Genomic DNA, 20280 nt, shown 5'->3' with positions numbered 1-20280 from the left:
GTGGATGTGAAAAGATGGAGCAGGCTTCATGGAGTCATCACAGTTCACCTTGATTTTGGTCTGGTCTGTGAACTGCTTGTGCTTTTCTAGTGTTCACATGTAGATTGCAAGCATAGAAAGGTCAATAACAGGACAAGAGTCTTTTGGGATGCTATATTTTAGGTTCCAAGTTTAGCCCTACATTTGCCAATTCCTGGTCAAAACCTGCAGTTGATGAATGTAGGCAAAGCTTCACCTGCATTGGGTATGTTATTAATGCTAATATTTTTTAGTTAACCAAGTGAAATATTATAATTTTCAGTGCTAAAAGAGTTGGCAAGAACAGAGAAACTGACATCACAATAAATTTTCTTGCTTAGTTCTTCCAGAAAAGTTTAAGTAAATAATAATTGTACCATGTATAAATTTCTTTTGATGATATTTGAAATTATTTTTTGTGTTTCCACAGAAATGTGCAAGCCATGTCAGATGTAAAAACACATATTGGCTATGCAAGAGCATGGGTGCGACTGTCTCTGGAGAAGAAGCTGCTCTCACGTCACTTGCGAACTCTCTTGTCAGATACTGCTCTTCTGAGGTCAGTGTCATACACATTCAAGATATTAGTTACTGTGTATGTAGCCAGATGTAGATATTCTGTTTCATTACAGTACTGTTTTCTTGATGTACATTTAAACACTGTGATGACAGTTGAGTATGAGATGTGTGATTTTTTTAAAAAATGATTAATATATCTCTCATTTTTATTAACTTGATCTTTCCTGAAGATAGATGAAAAATGTATGTTACAGTGACAGTATTGTGTGTATTGTACTTTGAATTTTAGAAAGCTTTATCGATTTGTATGACTATGTAACTGCTCTTCTTTTCTGTTTATAGGAGCCTTTACAAGAGATATGCATTTCTTCGTTGTGAAGATGAGAAGGAACAGTTCCTATGTCACCTCCTAACTCTGAATGCAGTGGACTATTTCTGCTTCACAAATACATATACGAATACTAGTAAGTTAATTATAACAATACAGGTTGTCATTCTATATGTTTCACAAAATACTTCCTGTTTTATATAATTTTTAGAGTTACTCCTTTAAATTTTTCAGTTTATATTTGTGTATAAGCAAGAGGATCATTATAGCTGTATTGAAATGGTTTGGTATAATAGATAACTGCTGGGAGACTCTTGCCATGTATTTGGAAACAACAGTCATTTAATTTTTGTTTACTTTTATTAGTTTAAAAATTAATTTATTTATTTGTAATAGCATTTGAACAGTCGAACAGAGTCCTTATTGCAACCCTGATACGGTGTAAGCGTCAGTGAAGTGATTTGGCTGTAACATCACTGCAAAGAGGATACTTAAAAGTTGGAGTTTTGGGATAAGACTGACTGGTTGCAGTGTGGCAGGATTAGTTAATGCATTGTTAGTATACTTTATTGTCGCATTATGATCTATAGTAAGTTCTGTACTCCATTTTCATTGTTATGTAAACCCATTTTAATCAGTTAAATACTAAAGCACACACTTTGAAACTACAGACAACAACACAAAAAAAAATCTACAACACACTCTCTCTCTTAAAAAATAAAAAATAAATAAAAAAAGAGGTTACTTGAGAGCATTTTTAATGTTGTTTTTCAATCTTATTTTCATAGTCTTTTCTTTCCCCTTCTTTTTCTTATCTGGTCGGTTGTTTTGAAAAGCTGTGCAGTAAATTTTCAGTAAAATTTCATAGATAACATATTCTGACTCCATCCATTGTTATTACTTGGTTAAGTCGAGTTATTGTTTACAAAAATTTCTACAGTAATGACATTCCATCCAAAATTTCATTTGTGAAAATATGTCAGTGGTACTTAACATCATTCACTTACAAACAGAGTTCACCTAACATGGGTTAGCATTGACTTACCACTGTTTACTTGCTGGGCAAGTTAGTGAAACAGTAATGTGAAACCTCTCAGTCTTAACAAACTTAAAAGATCCGAATTGTTTCAGTTTATGATACTAAGATCTGCGTCACCAATTTTTGCAATAATAAAGTATAACAACCTCAAAAATTAATCTATGACTTAGTGCAATATAAAATTAGTTTTATTGTCACCTTACTACGGCACATGAGCAATGTTCAAGATGACTATTAATATTCCTGCCATAACAGCGTTGCATAAAATCGCATGCAGTATGGCAAGGAACACAACCTGACATTGTTTATTTCCTTACGTAGTTACTCATATTTTCCTTATTAGCAACAACTTTGGAAGTACATTTGTATTCAGGAACATAATCAAGATCTCTATCTGAGTCACACTTACATAAATTGACCTTGGATCCGTACAAATCGTTCCCGATAAGCATTTTCCTATCATGAACACTGCACGTATTGCAAAGAAATCCACTCAAATCTTTAATTTTACAAAATAGCTAGTATGGTAGCCACCCATATTATTGAGAGGGAACATTAAAATTGTATGGGAATATAACATCTAATTTGCTTTATCTTTGCATTTGTTCTAAATAAATTATAACGTTGGCAAACACTATATACTACCCTTAAAATATCTTACCATGTTTACTGAGTATGAGATGACCTTGAATATAAGACAGTCTCCTTTTTTAAGAGAGTCCTTAAGAAAAATTTATTTTTAACATCCTAATCAGAACTACACACTGTTTTATTGACGTTAAGTGCCTGCCAAAAACATCAGAATTATACCTATTTTAAACTTATGTAATTTATTGATTGCCTAAATTTGAATAATACAAGGGGGAAAAAAGTGATTTATATTAATTTTTGTCTTCAATACCTATTTCGCTTACTAAGCCTGTTTTCTGTGGTATCACTGTTTTTATTCATCGTCCTAAAAGCATAACTGTGAAATTTGTACCTTCGCTGTCAAAAATATTTTGCTATTTCTTTCAGGTACATTACAATATGTAATGTTGTGATTGTGGTGGAATCTGAGGACACTGCCGTTTTCTACCGACTTCATATTGGATTTCAATTCTATACTGAATGAGCCAAACATATTGTTTGCCCACAGGTCTCTCATTGGCTGCACAGTACCATCAGCTGACACATACCCTTCATTCCTGTCATATGTCACAGTGAACGTCAACAAAATTACTGTTTCCTGCAGAAATGTATACCAGTGTTGTGTATCTGTCCAATTTTAAAGCCAATTCAAATGGATTTAGACAAACTGCAGTTTAAACATGGTAGATGTCCATAAAAAGCCAAAGTACATGGTATAGGTTGCCATGGTTGGCAGCACGAAATAATTTGCTGCCTGCTCACTACTGCCCTCCCTGCACTTATCGTAGTTCTCAGCCAAGCTGGTTTCACTGTTCCCCCTCCACCCTATCCATAATGCTGTGCTTGAGCAACTGTGGCATACAGGCCGCAATATCTTCTACCATGCAGGTCGTATGCAACAACATCAACTGCTACGTAAATGAAAGATTGCAACCACAGTTCAGTGAAATTCTCAAACATTCGTTCATCCCGCGGTCTAGTGACGACTGTTGGTACTACTTCCACAGTGGGTCTTGCTGCTGTATTGTATTCTTGTGATAACAGTTACAGCCAGTTTAAGGTGTTTTATTTAATTTTTTAGACATTCTGGATTCTGGGGATTGATTTTCTTTCTTGATTCGTTTGAATGTCACCATCATGTTCTAAAAGTGATTAAAAGGTGGTGACTTTTTTATCCAGTACTCTAATATGTGAACAGTGACCGAATTTCTGATTTGAAACCCAGTTGGTAAATCATTACAGATCTCAATAATCACAAAAATTATTGACTTTCATTCACGTTCAAGTACTGTTTTTGAAGGATAACATTTTTGCCTTTCAATGTACACTTCACTTAAAAAGTACCACAAGTATACAGTATCCATAATACATGTGAATTTTTATTGCATACCTGTTCAAATACAACAAGAATTTGTAAGATGATAGCATTAAATTCTATGTCCTTCTATGTTCCAGAAAATTAACAAATTTTAAGCAGAGCAATAGATTGTTGTTGTGAGTAGTTCATAGTTTCTCGCTTATCCCTTGCATGAGTACCATGTTAGTCAAATGCCACATGATTGTTTGAGCAAGGTCAATACTGCATCGAGCACTTCAGTATGTAAGGAAATCTCGAACCTGTCAGAGTGCGAGTATCATTTGTCCTTCCTACCCTCCTGAATTCTTCAAAATAAATCTGCACACGACCTCAATAGCCCGAGTTTCATTTTTAAATGTCAATCTATTAAATAATGTAAAAACATTGACCTCAGCAGCAATAGTTTAATATGTGAATATAAGACAACTCCATAGATTTTGAATGACAAATTTGGGGAAAAAAACTTTCTTCTAATCCAGTAAATATGGTACTAATTTTCCTAGTTTTGCACTGTACTTCAATTGCTAGTGAAGTTTATAGCATTGGTATTGTCATAGAAGAAGCTGAGTAGCACCATGGTGTAATGGTTATGATACTAAACTGTTGCATGGAGGGTCATGAGTTCAAAACTCACCTGGATTGTACAATTTTAATTTCTATATTTGGTTTGAGTACATTCTAGAAGTATCCACAAATGTTAAGAATAGGCAGTTTGATCCACATTCTTGTATGTGCAAGTGCTGAATAAACCTTTGTAAAGTGAAGTTAGTGTTCATCATTCACCTAATTACACCTTCTTCTATGTCACATTATTCTGGTGGAGGCGCCGGGTATTGGAACTTGTGATAGTGCACATTATCGACGACACTGGCTCCCATCCGGCCACGACGGAGCTGCCATTTACGTGGCAAGAAACCCAAGTTCGAGCCATATTCAACAGGTCACAATCTATCGAAGACAGAAGAAGAAGAAGAAGACATTACAATGTCAGCATCTGTGTGCCACCACATGAGACATCCTTCCTGGTTCTCTGGTGATGATGGCCAAGATCCAAACAAGTAGCTGAAGGTATGTGACTGTATAGCCAAATTTAACAAATGGGACACAGTGGGTTTGGCTAACATATTTTTCTACTTGGAGGGCACTGGAAAGCAATAGTATAAGAACAGCAAGGAGAAGTTCACAAGCTGGGAAGTATTCCAGGCGGAACTGCGCAAGTATTTCGGCGACACACGACGACAGAAGTGCAAGGCTGAAGATAAATTAAAGTGCATGGCCCAGTGTGCAGGAGAAACTACACCATCCTACATTCAAGATGTCTTGGAGCTGTGTAAAATAGTGGATCCTAGAATGAAGGAGGAAGATAAGGTTGCACATCTCTTGAAGGATGTTGCTGAGGACATGTATCAAGCCTTACTCCTGAAGGTTTCGACAGCAGACGACTTCATAAAATGGTGCCAGTGTATCGAGACGATGCATCAAAAAGGAATTACACTTAAGAAGTTTGAACAGCTTCCAAACATTGTATCAATGTCTGTGATGGAGGAAGGAACTGATGTCACAAGTGTTCTTCATCAGATAGTGAGAGAGGAAGTTCAGAAGGCACTTGGATTGCACGGTGAGCAAAAAACTGAGACGCTTCATGAGGTCATGAGGGAGGAAGTGGAACAGACATCGAACCCAATCTCTCGTCCTTCATTTCCCTTTAAAACAGTGAAAAGTCGAGACCCAGGTGAAGTTACATTCCTACAATGCTGCTTGAGGAATCTGTTTGGGCATCAAGGAAGACTGACGTCGGGAGAACCCATGTGAATCAACCAGTATGTTTCCACTGTGGATGACCAGACATGTGGTGTGCTATTGTTGAGAAAGGTGGCAGATATTTGATGACGCCCATGCCAGAAGACAGCAGTCCGATCTTAACAGACACCAACTCCAGGATGCCGAAGATGAACTAGAAGATGTGGGTGCAGGACGATGTAGATCACCATTGCCGCAAGCTAGCCACTCGAGAGGACACTCCCCAGCATGCCGATCAAGATCTCCATCGCCGTTTAGAAGCTCCAGCCGATCACCTAGCCGCTGCAACATGGAAAACTAAAGGGTGCGACCTTCCTTGGAGGTGAGGCCGCTGAAGAGAAAAATCCTCCGCTGTCGATCACTACAAAAGTGATAGGAAACTATGTTGATATCCTCATGGATGGCCGACCAGCCCAAGCTCTTGTGGACTCTGGAGCATCATATTCAGTCATTTCAGAGAAGTACTGTCGCCAGTTGCAGAAAACCGTATTCGTCGACAACAAAACTTATCTGCTGAAGACTGCTAATGGGAAATATGTAAAAGGTACAGGAAGATGTGTCATTCATGTGGGTATAAGTGGCCATACACAGCCTTTAGAATTCATCATATTACAAGAGTGTAGTCATGACGTCATTCTCAGATGGGACTTTTTGATAGCTTCTCAGGCAATTATAGATTGTGGTCGCTCGAAGATTATGCTAGATGAGATGAGATACTGTGGACAGGAAGATGGGCATCAGAGTGTGTGGAGACTGTGTGCTGGATGAAGTGATCATTTCTGCAGTCAGCGCTAGAAAGGTAACTGTCACGTGTCGTGCCATGCATCAACCCACGGATCTTTTAGTGGAATGTAAGAGGAGCTGAAGAATAATTTGGTCACCCCAGCCTCTGTCGTCTCGTTTAAGAATGGATTTGGTGAATTGTGGATAGTTAACTGTCGCCAAGAACCACAGATCCTTCCAAGATGCATGTGCATAGCAAACACAGAGCTGTTAATTGAAGAACAACTGAGTCTCATAGAAACCTCCTATGCCGAGTCTGTGGGTGAAATTAGCACTACCACTATGAGACAAGATCTTCTAGCTCGACTACCACAAGATCTCACTAAGTAACAACAGAAGAAGCTACTTGTCATTCTTCAAGAGTTCTCTGAATGCTTCTGTTCACAGGTGAAGGGCAAATTAAACAAATGGACGGTGAAGCACGGGATTAGCACTATCAACTAATAAGCCAGAGAGCATACTGTGTGTCAGCAACAGAACGTCGAATAATTCACGACGAGGTAGAGAAAATGATGAAGAATGACATCATTCAGCCTCCGCAGAGCCCATGGTCATCACCAGTGGTTCTCGTTAGGAAGAAGGGTGGCAGTTGATGCTTTTGTGTTGATTACAGGAAGCTTAATAAGATAACTAAAAAGGACGTTTACCCTCTTCCACAAACTGACGATACACTAGATTGTCTGAAGGGGGCTAAGTTTTTCTCAACCATGGACATGTACTTGGGATACTGGCAAATCAGAGTAGATGAGGCTGATCATGAGAAAACTGCATTCATCACCACTAAGGGTCTTTATGAGTTTAAGGTAATGCCGTTTGGTTTGTGTAATGCACCAGCAACTTTTGAACAGATGATGAATAATGTTCTAAGGCACCTGAAGTGGACGATATGTCTTTGTTATTTAGATGACATTATAGTGTTCTCAGAGACATTTGATAAACATATAAAAAGACTGAGGGCCATTCTTAAGTGTCTCCAACAAGGCGGACTGACACTTAATCCAATAAAGTGTCTCTTTGGAGCAAAAGAAATCAAAATACTTGGATACTTTGTGTCAAACGAAGATGTACGGCTAGACCCACAAAAGGTGAGATCTATAATGGAATTTCCTATTCCTAAAAGTATTAGAGATGTGGGAAGCTTCCTCAGATTATGTTCTTATTACTGTCGTTTTATCAAAGACTTTTGTATCAAAGCCAGGTCACTCCAAGAGTGGTTAAAAGCCAATGCTAAATTTATCTGGTGGTGCTCAACAAGATTCTTTTGATGTGCTGTGATAAGCTCTGACGACTGACCCAGTACTTGGTCTGTATTATGAGAGAGCACCTACAGAACTACTCACAGATGCCAGTGGGTATGGGATTGGTGCTGTTCTGGTGCAAATTTTGGATGGAAAAGAGAAGGTTATAGCCTATGCTTCTAAGACACTTACAAAAGCTGAGAGAAACTACTCAACTACAGAAAGAGAATGTCGTGCTGTGATCTGGGCAATGTGCAAATTTCAACAGTATCTCTATGGAAAGGCCATTCACAGTTGTGACAGACCATCATTCACTTTATTGGTTGACAGGTCTTAAGGATCCAACAGGACAACTCACCAGGTGGGCACTAAGTCTTCAAGGGTATGACATTACCATAGTGTACAAAAGAGGAAGAGAACACCAAGGTGCAGACTGTCTCCAAAGAAATGCTGTGCAAGACCATCAAGATTTTGATGAAGATAGTGACTCTCTTGCTGCGCTCCAGGATCTCTCTGCTGAGCAGAAGGAGGACACCAAGATATCTCAAATTATGCTTGCCGTAAATTGATCAGAGGATGTGATTGTAGGTAGTTAATGGATTACTTTGCAAGAAAAACTTTGATCCATTTGTAAAGAGGTGGCAACCTGTGATTCATAAACACATATGCCTAGATGCTCTACAGCGATAGGATCTGCAAGAGATTTTTCTGGCCAGGTTTATTTAGGTATGTCCGCCACCATCTGTTGCACTGTCGAGAGTGCCAGAGGAGATAGGCAGTTCCTCAGAAACCACTTGACCAACTCATACCAATTCCACCAGCCGAAACGCATTTCCAGCATGTTGGGATTGACCTCCTCAGACGATTTTCAACATCTGCTAGTGGCAATAGATGGATTATTGTTTGCACTGATCATGTGACACGCTATGCAATTACAAAGACTTGAAAACAGCTGAAGCTTTCGAGGTAGTCAAATTCATTGTGGAAGACATTGTATTAAAACACAATGCCCCAAGGTTGTTAATTATGGATCGAGGGAATGTTTTTCAATCGAATCTTATGACAGAGATAAACTGTCGGTGCAACATTACTCATTACATGGTGACTGCATACCATCCGCAAACTAATGGGCTTACTGAACGCCTTAATAAGACCTTGGCTGACGTGCTCTCAATGTTCGTCAATGTTGAGCAGAGCAACTGGCATGAGGTGCTACCTTTCGTGATGTTTGCTTACAACACCGACAAACAAGACACCACAGGATTTACGCCATTTTTCCTGGTGCATTGGTGTGAGGTGACTACGACAATGGACACTGTGTTTCTGTTACATCCTGATTACGTGGACGACGACTACATCGGCCAGGTGTTAACCAGAGCTCAGAAAGCTCAGCAGTTAGCTCGACTCCGCAGGCTGCATGCTCAAGAAAACGATCGCCGAAGATATGACACAAGTCACCGCTCTGTTGTCTACGAGCCTTGTGACTCTGTCTGGATCTTCACTCCTGTTCGGAAGGTTGGTCTCTAAGAGAAGCTCCTCAGGTGCTACTTTGGGCCTTATAAGGTTGTAAGACAATTGTCTGATGTTACTTAAAAGTTGAAGATTTCGACCCCGACGCAAGACGACGAACGATCAGAGATATGGTCCACGTCCTTTGAATGAAGCCCTACAAGGATCCTGCAACCCAGGGTAAATTCGAAGCTCCAGCAACAGGCAGCAAATAGAAAGGTGACGAAGAGTGTAGCAGCAAAAGAAGTTCTAAGAAGATCATTGCCAGGGCGAGAATCAGTCATCAGGAATCAGAGTATGCAGGACTGATGACTCGTCCCCAGACTAGGAGGACGTAACACCAAGATGCTGTTCCCTTAAGGAGGGAGCAATGTTTGCAGACGATGCTGAGTAGCACTGTGGTGTATTGGTTATGATACTAAACTGTTGCATGGAGGATCATGAGTTCAAAACTCAGCTGGACTGTACAATTTTAATTTCTATATTCGGTTTGAGTGCATTCTAGAAGTATCCACAAATGTCAAGAATCATTGTACTGGCATGTTCTGTAGCTGTATATATACTGTATGTGTTCTGGCCAGAGGCAGTTTGATCCGCACTCCTGTATGTGCAAGTTCTGAATAAACCTTCGTGAAGTGAAGTTAGTTTTCATCATTCATCTAATTACACCAAATTACATCTAATTACACCTAATTACACCTCTACATGACAGTATAGTTAAGTGTTTTGCATTTAATGTTGTTTCCAGAAATGCCATACCGTGTGGTGATATTCCCATCTCGTAAAGCTAGTGCTTCCACTACTACAGCCAACGTATGGGTAGCAGTCTCTGGGACGCTTGGAGAAACATCACATGTTCCTGTACCACGAGGTTCCTTGGAGTTTGTTTTTCATGTAAGCATTGTAAACTAAGTTAAACTTAATTTTTGAACACTGTTTACTTTCTAAACTTTAGGACAGCACGGTATATGTTATTTTATTGTTTTATTGCATAAACACACTATGATTAGCTGTTGATTCCTTCATAATAATGAAGCAACCATTTAAAAGCTATGGTAACATTTTAATAATATCAGCAAATACCAAACGCTGTGGATTCATACTTGAAAACAATATTCTTTTCCTTCTTCTTCAAACCATGAGCAATATTCTACTGTTTGCAGCAGTTGTTAAAACTGTTCCTTGATTTCATGTAACAGAGAATTTATGGTAAACAATTGTAAACATCATATTACTATGCACCTTCACTATGACAGATGGCAGCACATTGCTTTATTGGAAAGTAAATAAAGCAAAAATAGTATTTTCATACTGGGTATGGCATAGCCCAGCAAAGTTTGTGCATGGCAGTACTATCTCATGTTGTGTTTTGGAAAAAAAATATGGGGATTTATTCATATAATCAGTGCTAATGAAAAACACAAGAAGAGTGAGAATTTTCACAGTCACAGCCCCCCTTTACAATGAGATATTACAACTGTACATGATGCATGGACATCTTGAGAACACCGAAGATCATGTTTTATTGATAGAAAGACAAAAAACAGGTATTCAGCAATAATTATTTAATTACTAATGATTTGCTGCTTTGTTCCTTGTTCTGTTGTTGGTACAGTGTTGTAATTGTTCAACACAACTGGCTGTATGCATCATGTGGCAAAACTTAACTTAAAAAATGCACTATTCTTAGTTAAGGCTCACACTGTGTTTGTCAGGATGTATAATACTCCTGACCGGCACAATCTCTCTTTATTGCATGATAATATCTGATAGAAATGAAAAAGTATTTACATTGAGTATAGGGTCATTTTACTTTGTAAATAATCATTACAGCTACAGATGATTAAAATTATGTTTTATTGCCAATGCAGCACAAGAACCTGGGCCTACTGACAACACTTCGTATTGGGCATGACAACAGTGGTCCATCACCAAGATGGATGATAGAACATGTAGTAGTCAGGAATGAAATTGCAGGCCATACATATAAGTAAGTTCTCCAGAACATATTTTTATTTTACTGGCACTATGACATTTGTTTACTATGCATCCTTAATCTTACGTTTAATTTCCAAAATTACCTTAGTGTGTGAGATATTTATGTTTGATGTAAGTTACCTATTTTGTAATGATAATTGAATGTAACAGTTTTTATATAACAACAAAAACAATCAATTATTGATAAATTATTTAATTGGATAGATAAAAAATCTACTCACCAAGCAGCGGCAGAACACACACATAAAAGACTGTTGTGAATGGCAAGCTTTCAGAGCCAGTGGCTCCTTCTTCAGGCAGAAGGGTTGGAGGGGAAAGAAGAAGGGTGAAGGAAAAGGACTGGAGAGGTCTAGGAAAAGGGTTAGATTTTGGGAAAGTCACCCAGAACTGCGGATCAGGGGAAACTTACTGTACAGGATGAGAAGGAAAGACTGATTGTTGGGGACTCCATCGGATGAGATTTGAAAACTTGAGAGCTTAAGTTGGGAAACAGGGTAATATGCAAGACAAAGATTACTACTAAAACATCATACATGAATTAATATGAGTGAGAAGCTAAGTACATTGTATGTAACAGGGTTGGGAGGGGGTGGTGAAAAATAGACGGGAAACACAATGAAAGAGGTAGAAAACTAAAATGTAGTGAGGAAAAGAGCAGTTACAGTGAAGAAAAGCTGAGATGGAAGAAATTAATGTAAATTAAGCCCAGGTGGTTGGCGAGAACCAAGGACATGTTGTAGTGCTAGTTCCCACTTGTGGAGTTCTGAGAAACTGGTATCTGGGTGAAGAATCCAGATGGCACGTGTGGTGAAACAGGCGCCGAGGTCACGAATGTCATGTTGCAGAGCATGCTCTGCAACAGGATATTGCAAGTTGCCAGTATATACCCTCTGTCTATGCCCATTAATCCTAATTGGTAATTTGGTGGTAGTCATGCCATTGTAGAAGGCTGAACAGTGTTTACATGATAGCTGGTATATGCTGTGTCATTTCGCGGGTGGCTCTCCCTTTGATAGTATATGTTTTGCCAGTTACGGGGCTATTACAGGTGATGGCAGTAGGGTGTATAGGGCAAGTCTTGCAGCTTGCCAATCACAACAGTCTTTTATGTGTGTGTTTTGCCATTGCTTGGTGAGTAGATTTTTTATCTCACTAATTAAATAACTGTTTTTTTTTATACCTGCACATAGAGTGCAAAGAGATAACTTGAGATTAAGTGAGGATCACACAGCAACACATACAAAATAAAATGTAACATAAATCTTGACTACTTCAGAGATCATAGCTGGCGAGTATAAAATTACTACATATTAATATTTTTCAAAATGGCAACCAGTTGTCAGAAGTGACTTTAGTAACTCAAGAAAAATACAACTTTAATATATTTCCCTTAAAAAAAAGGTGTGTGTGTGTGTGTGGGAGGGGGGGGGGGGGGGGGGCAGAACAGATATTGTTAAAATAATGTTGATACAAGGAAGAATGAATGTCTAATGTTTATTGCTCTGGGCCAGTGAAATACTCTAAAGGAAGATAGAGACAGGAGAAGTTAATCAAAGTGTGAAAATAAAGACAGACTTGTAAAATTAGCAACATACTGAACAGTACTGGTAGCACATAATATATGAAAATGGAAAGAAATTCACAAATTTGCTTCACACTCTAAATTTCCCATATTAGGTAAGCTGTTATTACTATACAGATGTTTCAGGGAGCTTTCACTAAGTAACAAAAGAAGAGAAGAAACTTTTCATTTGTGTGTTCTTATTGTGTGTAGTTTCTTTATAACTGTTAGTGGTATTTCAAATCTGTTAGTGCAACTACAATAAAATGTGTATTTTGTTACCAGATATCTTGTTATAGGTTCTAAATACATTCTCACTGCAGGAGAAAGAAACAACCACAATAATATAAATATAGAGATAACTATGTAATATGAAATACAGATGTAAAAAGAAACAATAAACTCAATAAGTAACTAATATGAATAAAAATTTAAAAGGAAAAGACTGTAAGCAGAAAATAACGTGTTATAACAGAAGCTAACGAAATCAGTACTGTAGTGCTAATGGAGACACAAGAATGCATAGAAAAAAGCCAGAGGAATTCATCACCGAAAACAACATACACAAGTTAACAACAAACCCAAAAAACAGATTTCATACGTATGTTAAAAACACACTCAGAAACACATAACATACATTTTCAGACAGGGAGGAAGAAAAAGCTCTTTGAAAATGATAGAACAACAAGAAATACCAATCAGCTAATGGAACCCATAAAAATCTAAAAATCCCATGCACAGCAATAGTGCTTTCCTGCCATGTAGGAAGTGCTGCTCTTCCTTGTGTACGTTCAATATCCCCCATAAGCCCTATTTGGTACCAGTCCCACACACTTGAGCAGTATTGTAGGATGGGTCACTAAAGTGTTTCAGGTGCAATCATCTTTGCAGAATGATTGCATTTCTGTACTGTTCTACCACAGAACAACAGCTTGCCATTGCTTTTCGTATCACTGACCTTATGTGTTCTTCTGTTTCCTATTCCTACAAATTGTCACACCCAGCTATCTGTACGAGTTTACTCCAACTGTTACTCGCTGATATTACAGTCATAGGACACTACATTTTTTTGTTTTGTGAAGTCATAGCTTTACATTTCTAAACATTTAAAGCAAATTGCCAGTCTTTGCACCTCCTTGAAATGTCTGAAGATCAGACTGAATATTTGTGCAGCTTGTTTCATGTAGTAGGCCTCACTTCTTTATATAGATAACTGCATCATCTGCAAAGAGCTGGAGGTTATTATTAATATTGTCTGCAACATCAGCAGCAAGGGGCACCTCTCACTTCTCTGGAGCACATCCAAATTTACTTCTACATCTGTTGAAGACTTTCCATTCAAGATAACATGCTGTGTTCTGCCTGTCAAGAAATTACCAATCCAGTCACAAATGTTGCTTGCTATCCCCATATGATCACTCTTTTGATAAAAAGCACATGTGTAACATTGCGTGAAATGCCTTTCAGAAGTCAAGAAACACTGATTCTGATTGCCTTACCTATTGTCATTTTACCGATTCTGGTTGGCATAGGGGTTGTAATTCTGTTAGAGATACCTGATTACATTGAGATCTACTGATCTCAAAGATAGTGGACTGTAGTGCTTTGGATCACTTCTGCTGTCCTTGTAGATGAATGTGACCTGTGCTTTTTTCAAACTACTTGCAGTTTTTTGTTTGAGTGATCTTTGGTATATAATGGTTAAAATAGGCTAACTCAGTTGCAGTTGTGGTATAGAATCTGTCAGGGAGCCCATCAAGTCCCAGAACTAACTTTAGTTACAAAGATTCCAGCTGTTTCTCAATGCCACTGACTCTAATAACTACTTTACTCATTTTTATAGTGGTACAAGAATTAAATTGGGGCAATGGTGTTGGGTTTTCCTTTGTAAAGAAACATTTGAAAATGAAGTTAAGCATATCTGCTTTTGATTTGCTTCCCTCAATTTTAGTTCACGTCTCATCCATGAGTATATGGACACTGACTCCGATGCCACTAACAGCCTTTACATACAGCCAGAATTTTTTAAGGGTTTTGTGAGAGATCTTTTGATAATATTGTGCTACAGATGTCATTGAAGGTTTCACACATTGCCCTCTTGACAAGCAAACACATTTCATTTGGCCTCTCCCTGTCCCTAACCTTTTGCTTTGTGTTACATCTATTACATCTGTTCCATTTATTTAGAAAGCAGAAATGCTTAACTCTATTTTTAAAAGTTCTTTGCAAAGAAAAACCCAGGGGTATTGCCTCAGTTTAATTCCCATATCACTGAATAGATGAGTGAAATAGATATTAGTGTCAGTGGCATTGAGAAATAGCAGAAATTGTTAAAACTGAACAAAACCTCAGAGCCCAATGGACTCCTGATCAAATTGTATACCCAATTTGCAGCTGAGTTAGCCCCTCTGTTAACTATAATGTATTGCAGATCTGTCAGACAAGAAAACTATGCCCAGTAGATGGAGGAAAGCATATGTCACACCCACCTGCAAGAAGGGTAGCAAACGTGACTCACAGAAGTACCGTCCAATATCGTTGACGTGCACTTGTCACAGAATCTTAAAACATGTTCTGCGCTCAAACATAAAGAGGTATCTAAAATAGAATGTCCTTTCCATGCCAAACAGCATGGATTCTGGAAACATGGGCCATGTGAAATCCAGCTCACACTTTTCTTACGTGACATACTGAAACCCACAGATCGAGGCAGCCAGGTAGATGCATTATTTCTTGATTTCCAAAAAGAATTTAACTCAAGACCACACTCATGCTTATTATCAAAAGTATGATCATATGGGGTATCAAGTGAACTTTTTCACTGGATTGAAAATATTTTGATAGGGAGGATGCAGCATGTTATCTTGGATGTAGAGTCAAAAGATGTAGATGTAACTTCGGGTGTACCCCAGGGAAGTGTGTTGGGATGCTTGCTGCTCTTGTTGCTTATTAATGACCTTGCAGATGATACAAACAGTAACCTCAATCTTTTCGCATATATGCAGTTATCTACAATGAAGTACAGAGTGAGAGAAGCTGAACAAATATTCAGTCGGATCATGACAAGATTTCAAAGTGGTGCACAGACTGGCAACTAGTTTTAAATTTTCAGAAATATAAAATTGTGCACTTTACAAAATGAAAAATGTAGTATCCCATGTTTTACACTATAAATGAGTTACAGTTGGGATCACTAAACTCATAGAAATACCTGGTTGCAACATTTTGTAGGGACATGAAATGTAATGATTAAATAGCTCACTCACGGGTACAACAGGCTGCAGAATTTTGTTTATTGGTAGAATAATAGTGAAATAGCATTGATCTACAATAGAGATTGCTTACAAATCACTTGTGCGACCTCTCCTAGAATATCGCTCAAGTGTGTGGGACCCCTACCAAATAGGGTAAACAGTGGATATCGATCATACGCAGAGAAGGGCAACATGTATGATCACAGGTTTGTTTGATCTGCAGGAGAATGTCACAGAGATGTTGAAAGAAGTAAACTGGCAGACAGTTTGAAGGTAGATAACATAACTGTCCTGAGAATGCGTACTTACAAAGTTTCAATAACCAATTTTAAATGATGAATCTAGTAATAAAAAAAAGGAAAATCCAGGATGGAATAATGATAGTATTATGAAATGGATAGATTGCTAGTCGCCATATAGAGGAGAGAGGAGATGTTGAGTCCTGGTCAAGCACACCAAAAAGACTGCCAAACATGAGAGCTTTCGGCCAAAAGGCCTTGTTTTAAAATAACACACACACACACACACACACACACACACACACACACACACTAGCACAGTTCACGCACACCAAAAAGACTGCCAAACATGAGAGCTTTCGGCCAAAAGGCCTTGTTTTAAAATAACACACACACACACACACACACACACACACACACACACACACACACACACACACTAGCACAGTTCACGCACACATAACCCAATGTGTGTGCTTGGATTAATGTGTGTGTGTGTGTGTGTGTGTGTGTGTGTGTGTGTGTGTGTTTTGTCTCCTTAAGGAGAATGTCCTTTGGCCGAAAGGTCACATGTTTAGCAGACTTTTTGGTGTGTCTCTCTGTGAATCAATATCTGCTATATATGATGCGTAGCAATCTATCCATTTTGTAGTATTGCAATGACACTAGTACTATAATACAACCCTTTGCGTTTCACTCCCAGAGGTGTCGTGGGGACAAGATTAGATTAACGACACACACAAGGCATTTAAATAGTCATTGTTCTCACACTCCATACATGAATAGAACAGGAAAAAACCCTTATAACTGATGCAATGGGATCTAACCTCTATCATGCACTTCATAGTGGTTTACAGAGTACAAATGTTGATGTAGGTGTGGATGACTCTCTACAGTGACTGTATACCATGGAATTTCCCTCCTATCATGAACTGTACTACTATCCAGTGCATGGTCAGCTATTCTTTTAAGCTTGAGCCACAGTTCCTCAACATGCTCCTGTAGATCGTGTGTCTTGGCTTATTTATGTAAATAAAGTGGTGCTTTTATGTTTTTGAGTAATGCAGGCAGCCTCAGTTGTTTTCTCTCATTTTATTATAGCTGTGCACAGAGGGTGTGTGCATGATGCCCATGGACTTTTTAGCTGATGAATTAAATTGATTTTGATTTTAGTTTATTCCTTGTGTAATATTAACTCCTGTTTAGTTCAGTCATTGAAAAGCAGTAGTATGATTGCAGTCTTTGTATTTTGCTAATGAGATTCTTCTTCTGTAATGTGAAGGTTTCCATGTGGTCGATGGCTCGGTCGTGGCATTGATGATGGCTCAACAGAAAGATTATTGGTAGGAGAACTGGTTCCCCGTCATGTAGGGAGTGAGCAACTGGCAGAGACCTGCCGGACACCGCCTCGATGCCGTAGTCCTTCAGTGCCAAGGCGTCCATCAGAAACGCGGCCCTCTCCAGAAGATATACAACAGATGCTTGGTAAGCAAATATACTCATTGAGGTAGTGTCAAAGAATTAGTTATAATTTTGTAATTACATAGTGTTGTAGTTTATACTGTAAGTATGGAGTGGAAAATTTTAATTTGTTAACTGCTTACTGATACTTAAATAATAGGCATTAAGCGATGATGAAAGTAATGTAAGTCCCTTTTGAGGCTGCAACATTCTTCCACATCTGTCATACAAAGACCACTTCCCTAAATTGTCACAAACTTTTTTGTGCAAATTGATTTATTGTAATTAAAATCATTTTGCTTTATAAGTTACACAGTTTTAAAAGTGCTTGAACCATTTATGGACATACTGTGATGTCAATGCCTCAAAAATGGAAGAATTCAACAATTTCTCGTGGCAATGAAACTTACTGTCAATGTATTTTTTGTTTGATCTACAGGAACAAAAAGAATTCATTAGGCGATAAATCAGGTAAATGTGAACCATGATACAGTAATTTGATGTGCTATGCAATAGCTGGTATTTTAATGATGTTGACTGTATTTACTCGAATCCAAGCCACACTTTTTTTCCGGTTTTTGTAATCCAAAAAACCGCCTGCGGCTTACAATCGAGTGCAAAGCAAGCGGAAGTTCTTAAAAATGTTGGTAGGTGCCGCCACAACTAACTTCTGCCGTCGAATGTATGTAGCACTACACAGGCATGCTTTGTAGGCACAAAGATAAATACTGGCGCCAAAACCTCTGCGCCAGTAAATAAATTTAAAAAAAAGGTAGAAGACGAGCTTTTTTTTCTCCGCCCCGAGTTTCGACCACTGCATTTTCATACATTATCCAACGAAGTAAATACAAATTTTGTATTGTTCATCTTCGAATGTAGCAGAATTTCAATGTACTATGAAAATCCGACTCGTAAGACTGTTTGGGATGTTTGTCAATACGGCCAACTCTACGTTCTGAATTTTTTCCTACCTGTGAGAAGAGGTGGTTGCTAATAGGAACCTGATGAAATGTGAATCACCTGCAGTATTCTCTTCACCATAAGAATAATACGAATATGAACATTTTGCCATGTATTCTTTCGTGTTTGCTGCTATCTTATTTAAATCCTGTCTGCCCAATAAACTACGAAACTAGAGTGAGACAACAGCAAACATGGAAGAATATACGTATAGTGTCATGTTTATATTCGTATTATTCTTATGCGCAATAGTGATACTGTCAGAAATGATGATGATGATGAGCGTTTGGCGTCATTGGCCGGGAGGCCCCTCGCGGGGCAGGTCCGGCCGCCATATCGCAGGTCTTATTACATTCGGCGCCACATTGGGCGACCTGCACGCCGGATGGGGATGAAATGATGATGAACACAACACAACACCCAGTCCCTGAGCGGAGAAAATCTCCGACCCAGCCGGGAATCGAACCCGGGCCCAGAGGACGGCAATCCGTCACGCTGACCACTCAGCTACTGGGGCGGACACTGTCAGAAATGAAGCACAGCAACTGACTAGATTTTTAAATCTAAGGTACTAAAGAAGCGGCCACAAAGATTTTCAAACGGAGAAAAATGTTCGCTAAACTCTCATTCAGAACATCCTCTATCATCAGACGAAGCACGTGAAAAAGGAAGGGTACTCGTATAAATACGGACGGAGTGCCTGACACATAGCAATGGCTACCTGGTATAGCTTAACTGCTAAGCTTACGACTCAAACCGAACTACTGTAGCTGTATCATCATTCATTCGACCTATTGTGTCTCATATTACAATGGATCACCTTTGTTTCGATTTGGAGGTGCGGCCTAAAACTTTTCTCTCCCCTTGAATTTCGAGTTTCAAATTTCAGGTGCGGCTTAGATTCGGGAAAATTTTTTTTTTTTCCCTTTATTTCGAGTCTCATTTTTCAGGTGCGGCTTAGATTCGAGTGCGGCTTAGATTCAAGTAAATACGGTATTGTAACAATTTCAGTTTTTTTCCTGATTTCACTGATCACCTGGCAAAGAAATTGTTGTCTTCCATTGAAAATCAAGTGTTTGCTTGTCTCTCAAAAACGTGTTGTGAGGCATAATTCGTTGGCACAGCACATCGGGAAAGGAAAACCATTCATATCTGTGCGTTATGTCATCGGCATTAACGTCATGGGGGCTATAGTCGACTTTACATGCTAGGGGGGTTCCTGGCATGTCATGATGGGGCAGCCCATGACTTTAAGTAAGTATGTGAATCAGGTCCATGTGTCGCCAATGATCACCCATGCCTGGTCTAAAGCGTGAAGTACAAAGCGGTGGTTGCTGCCTGTTCAATGGGACCAAAGAAATGAGTGATCATTTACTTGGAAGTGCTTCATGTACGAACCACTTTGTTGATTTTGGCTTGTCTTGGAACACCCAAATACTATATTCACCCACGTATAAGATGACCCTGATTGTAATATGACCCCATGTTTTTCAAAACCCTTCATGAGAAAAATATATTTTGAACATATTTTGACTAATCAGAATTACAAACTGTTTTATTGACATAAAGTATCTGCCCCAAAAGTT

The 20280-nt window shown here is 38.7% G+C and overlaps 1 protein-coding gene across 1 annotated transcript in view; it reads left to right on the top strand.

Moving 5' to 3' along the window:
- The window catches only part of LOC124605139 (DENN domain-containing protein 5B), a 474504-nt gene that overhangs the window by 445252 nt on the left and 8972 nt on the right, over positions 1-20280 (top strand). The window contains exons 15-19 of the mRNA XM_047136622.1: positions 449-577; positions 880-1001; positions 9970-10115; positions 11093-11211; positions 17556-17758. Coding sequence (XP_046992578.1) covers positions 449-577; positions 880-1001; positions 9970-10115; positions 11093-11211; positions 17556-17758 — 719 coding nt within the window. The remainder of the gene's footprint in view (positions 1-448; positions 578-879; positions 1002-9969; positions 10116-11092; positions 11212-17555; positions 17759-20280) is intronic.

The sequence above is a fragment of the Schistocerca americana genome, chromosome 3 (genome assembly GCF_021461395.2).
Source record: "Schistocerca americana isolate TAMUIC-IGC-003095 chromosome 3, iqSchAmer2.1, whole genome shotgun sequence".
Classification (NCBI taxonomy): domain Eukaryota; kingdom Metazoa; phylum Arthropoda; class Insecta; order Orthoptera; family Acrididae; genus Schistocerca; species Schistocerca americana.
Note: the sequence above shows the minus strand (reverse complement) of the source record. Positions and strands in the feature narration are given on the sequence as shown.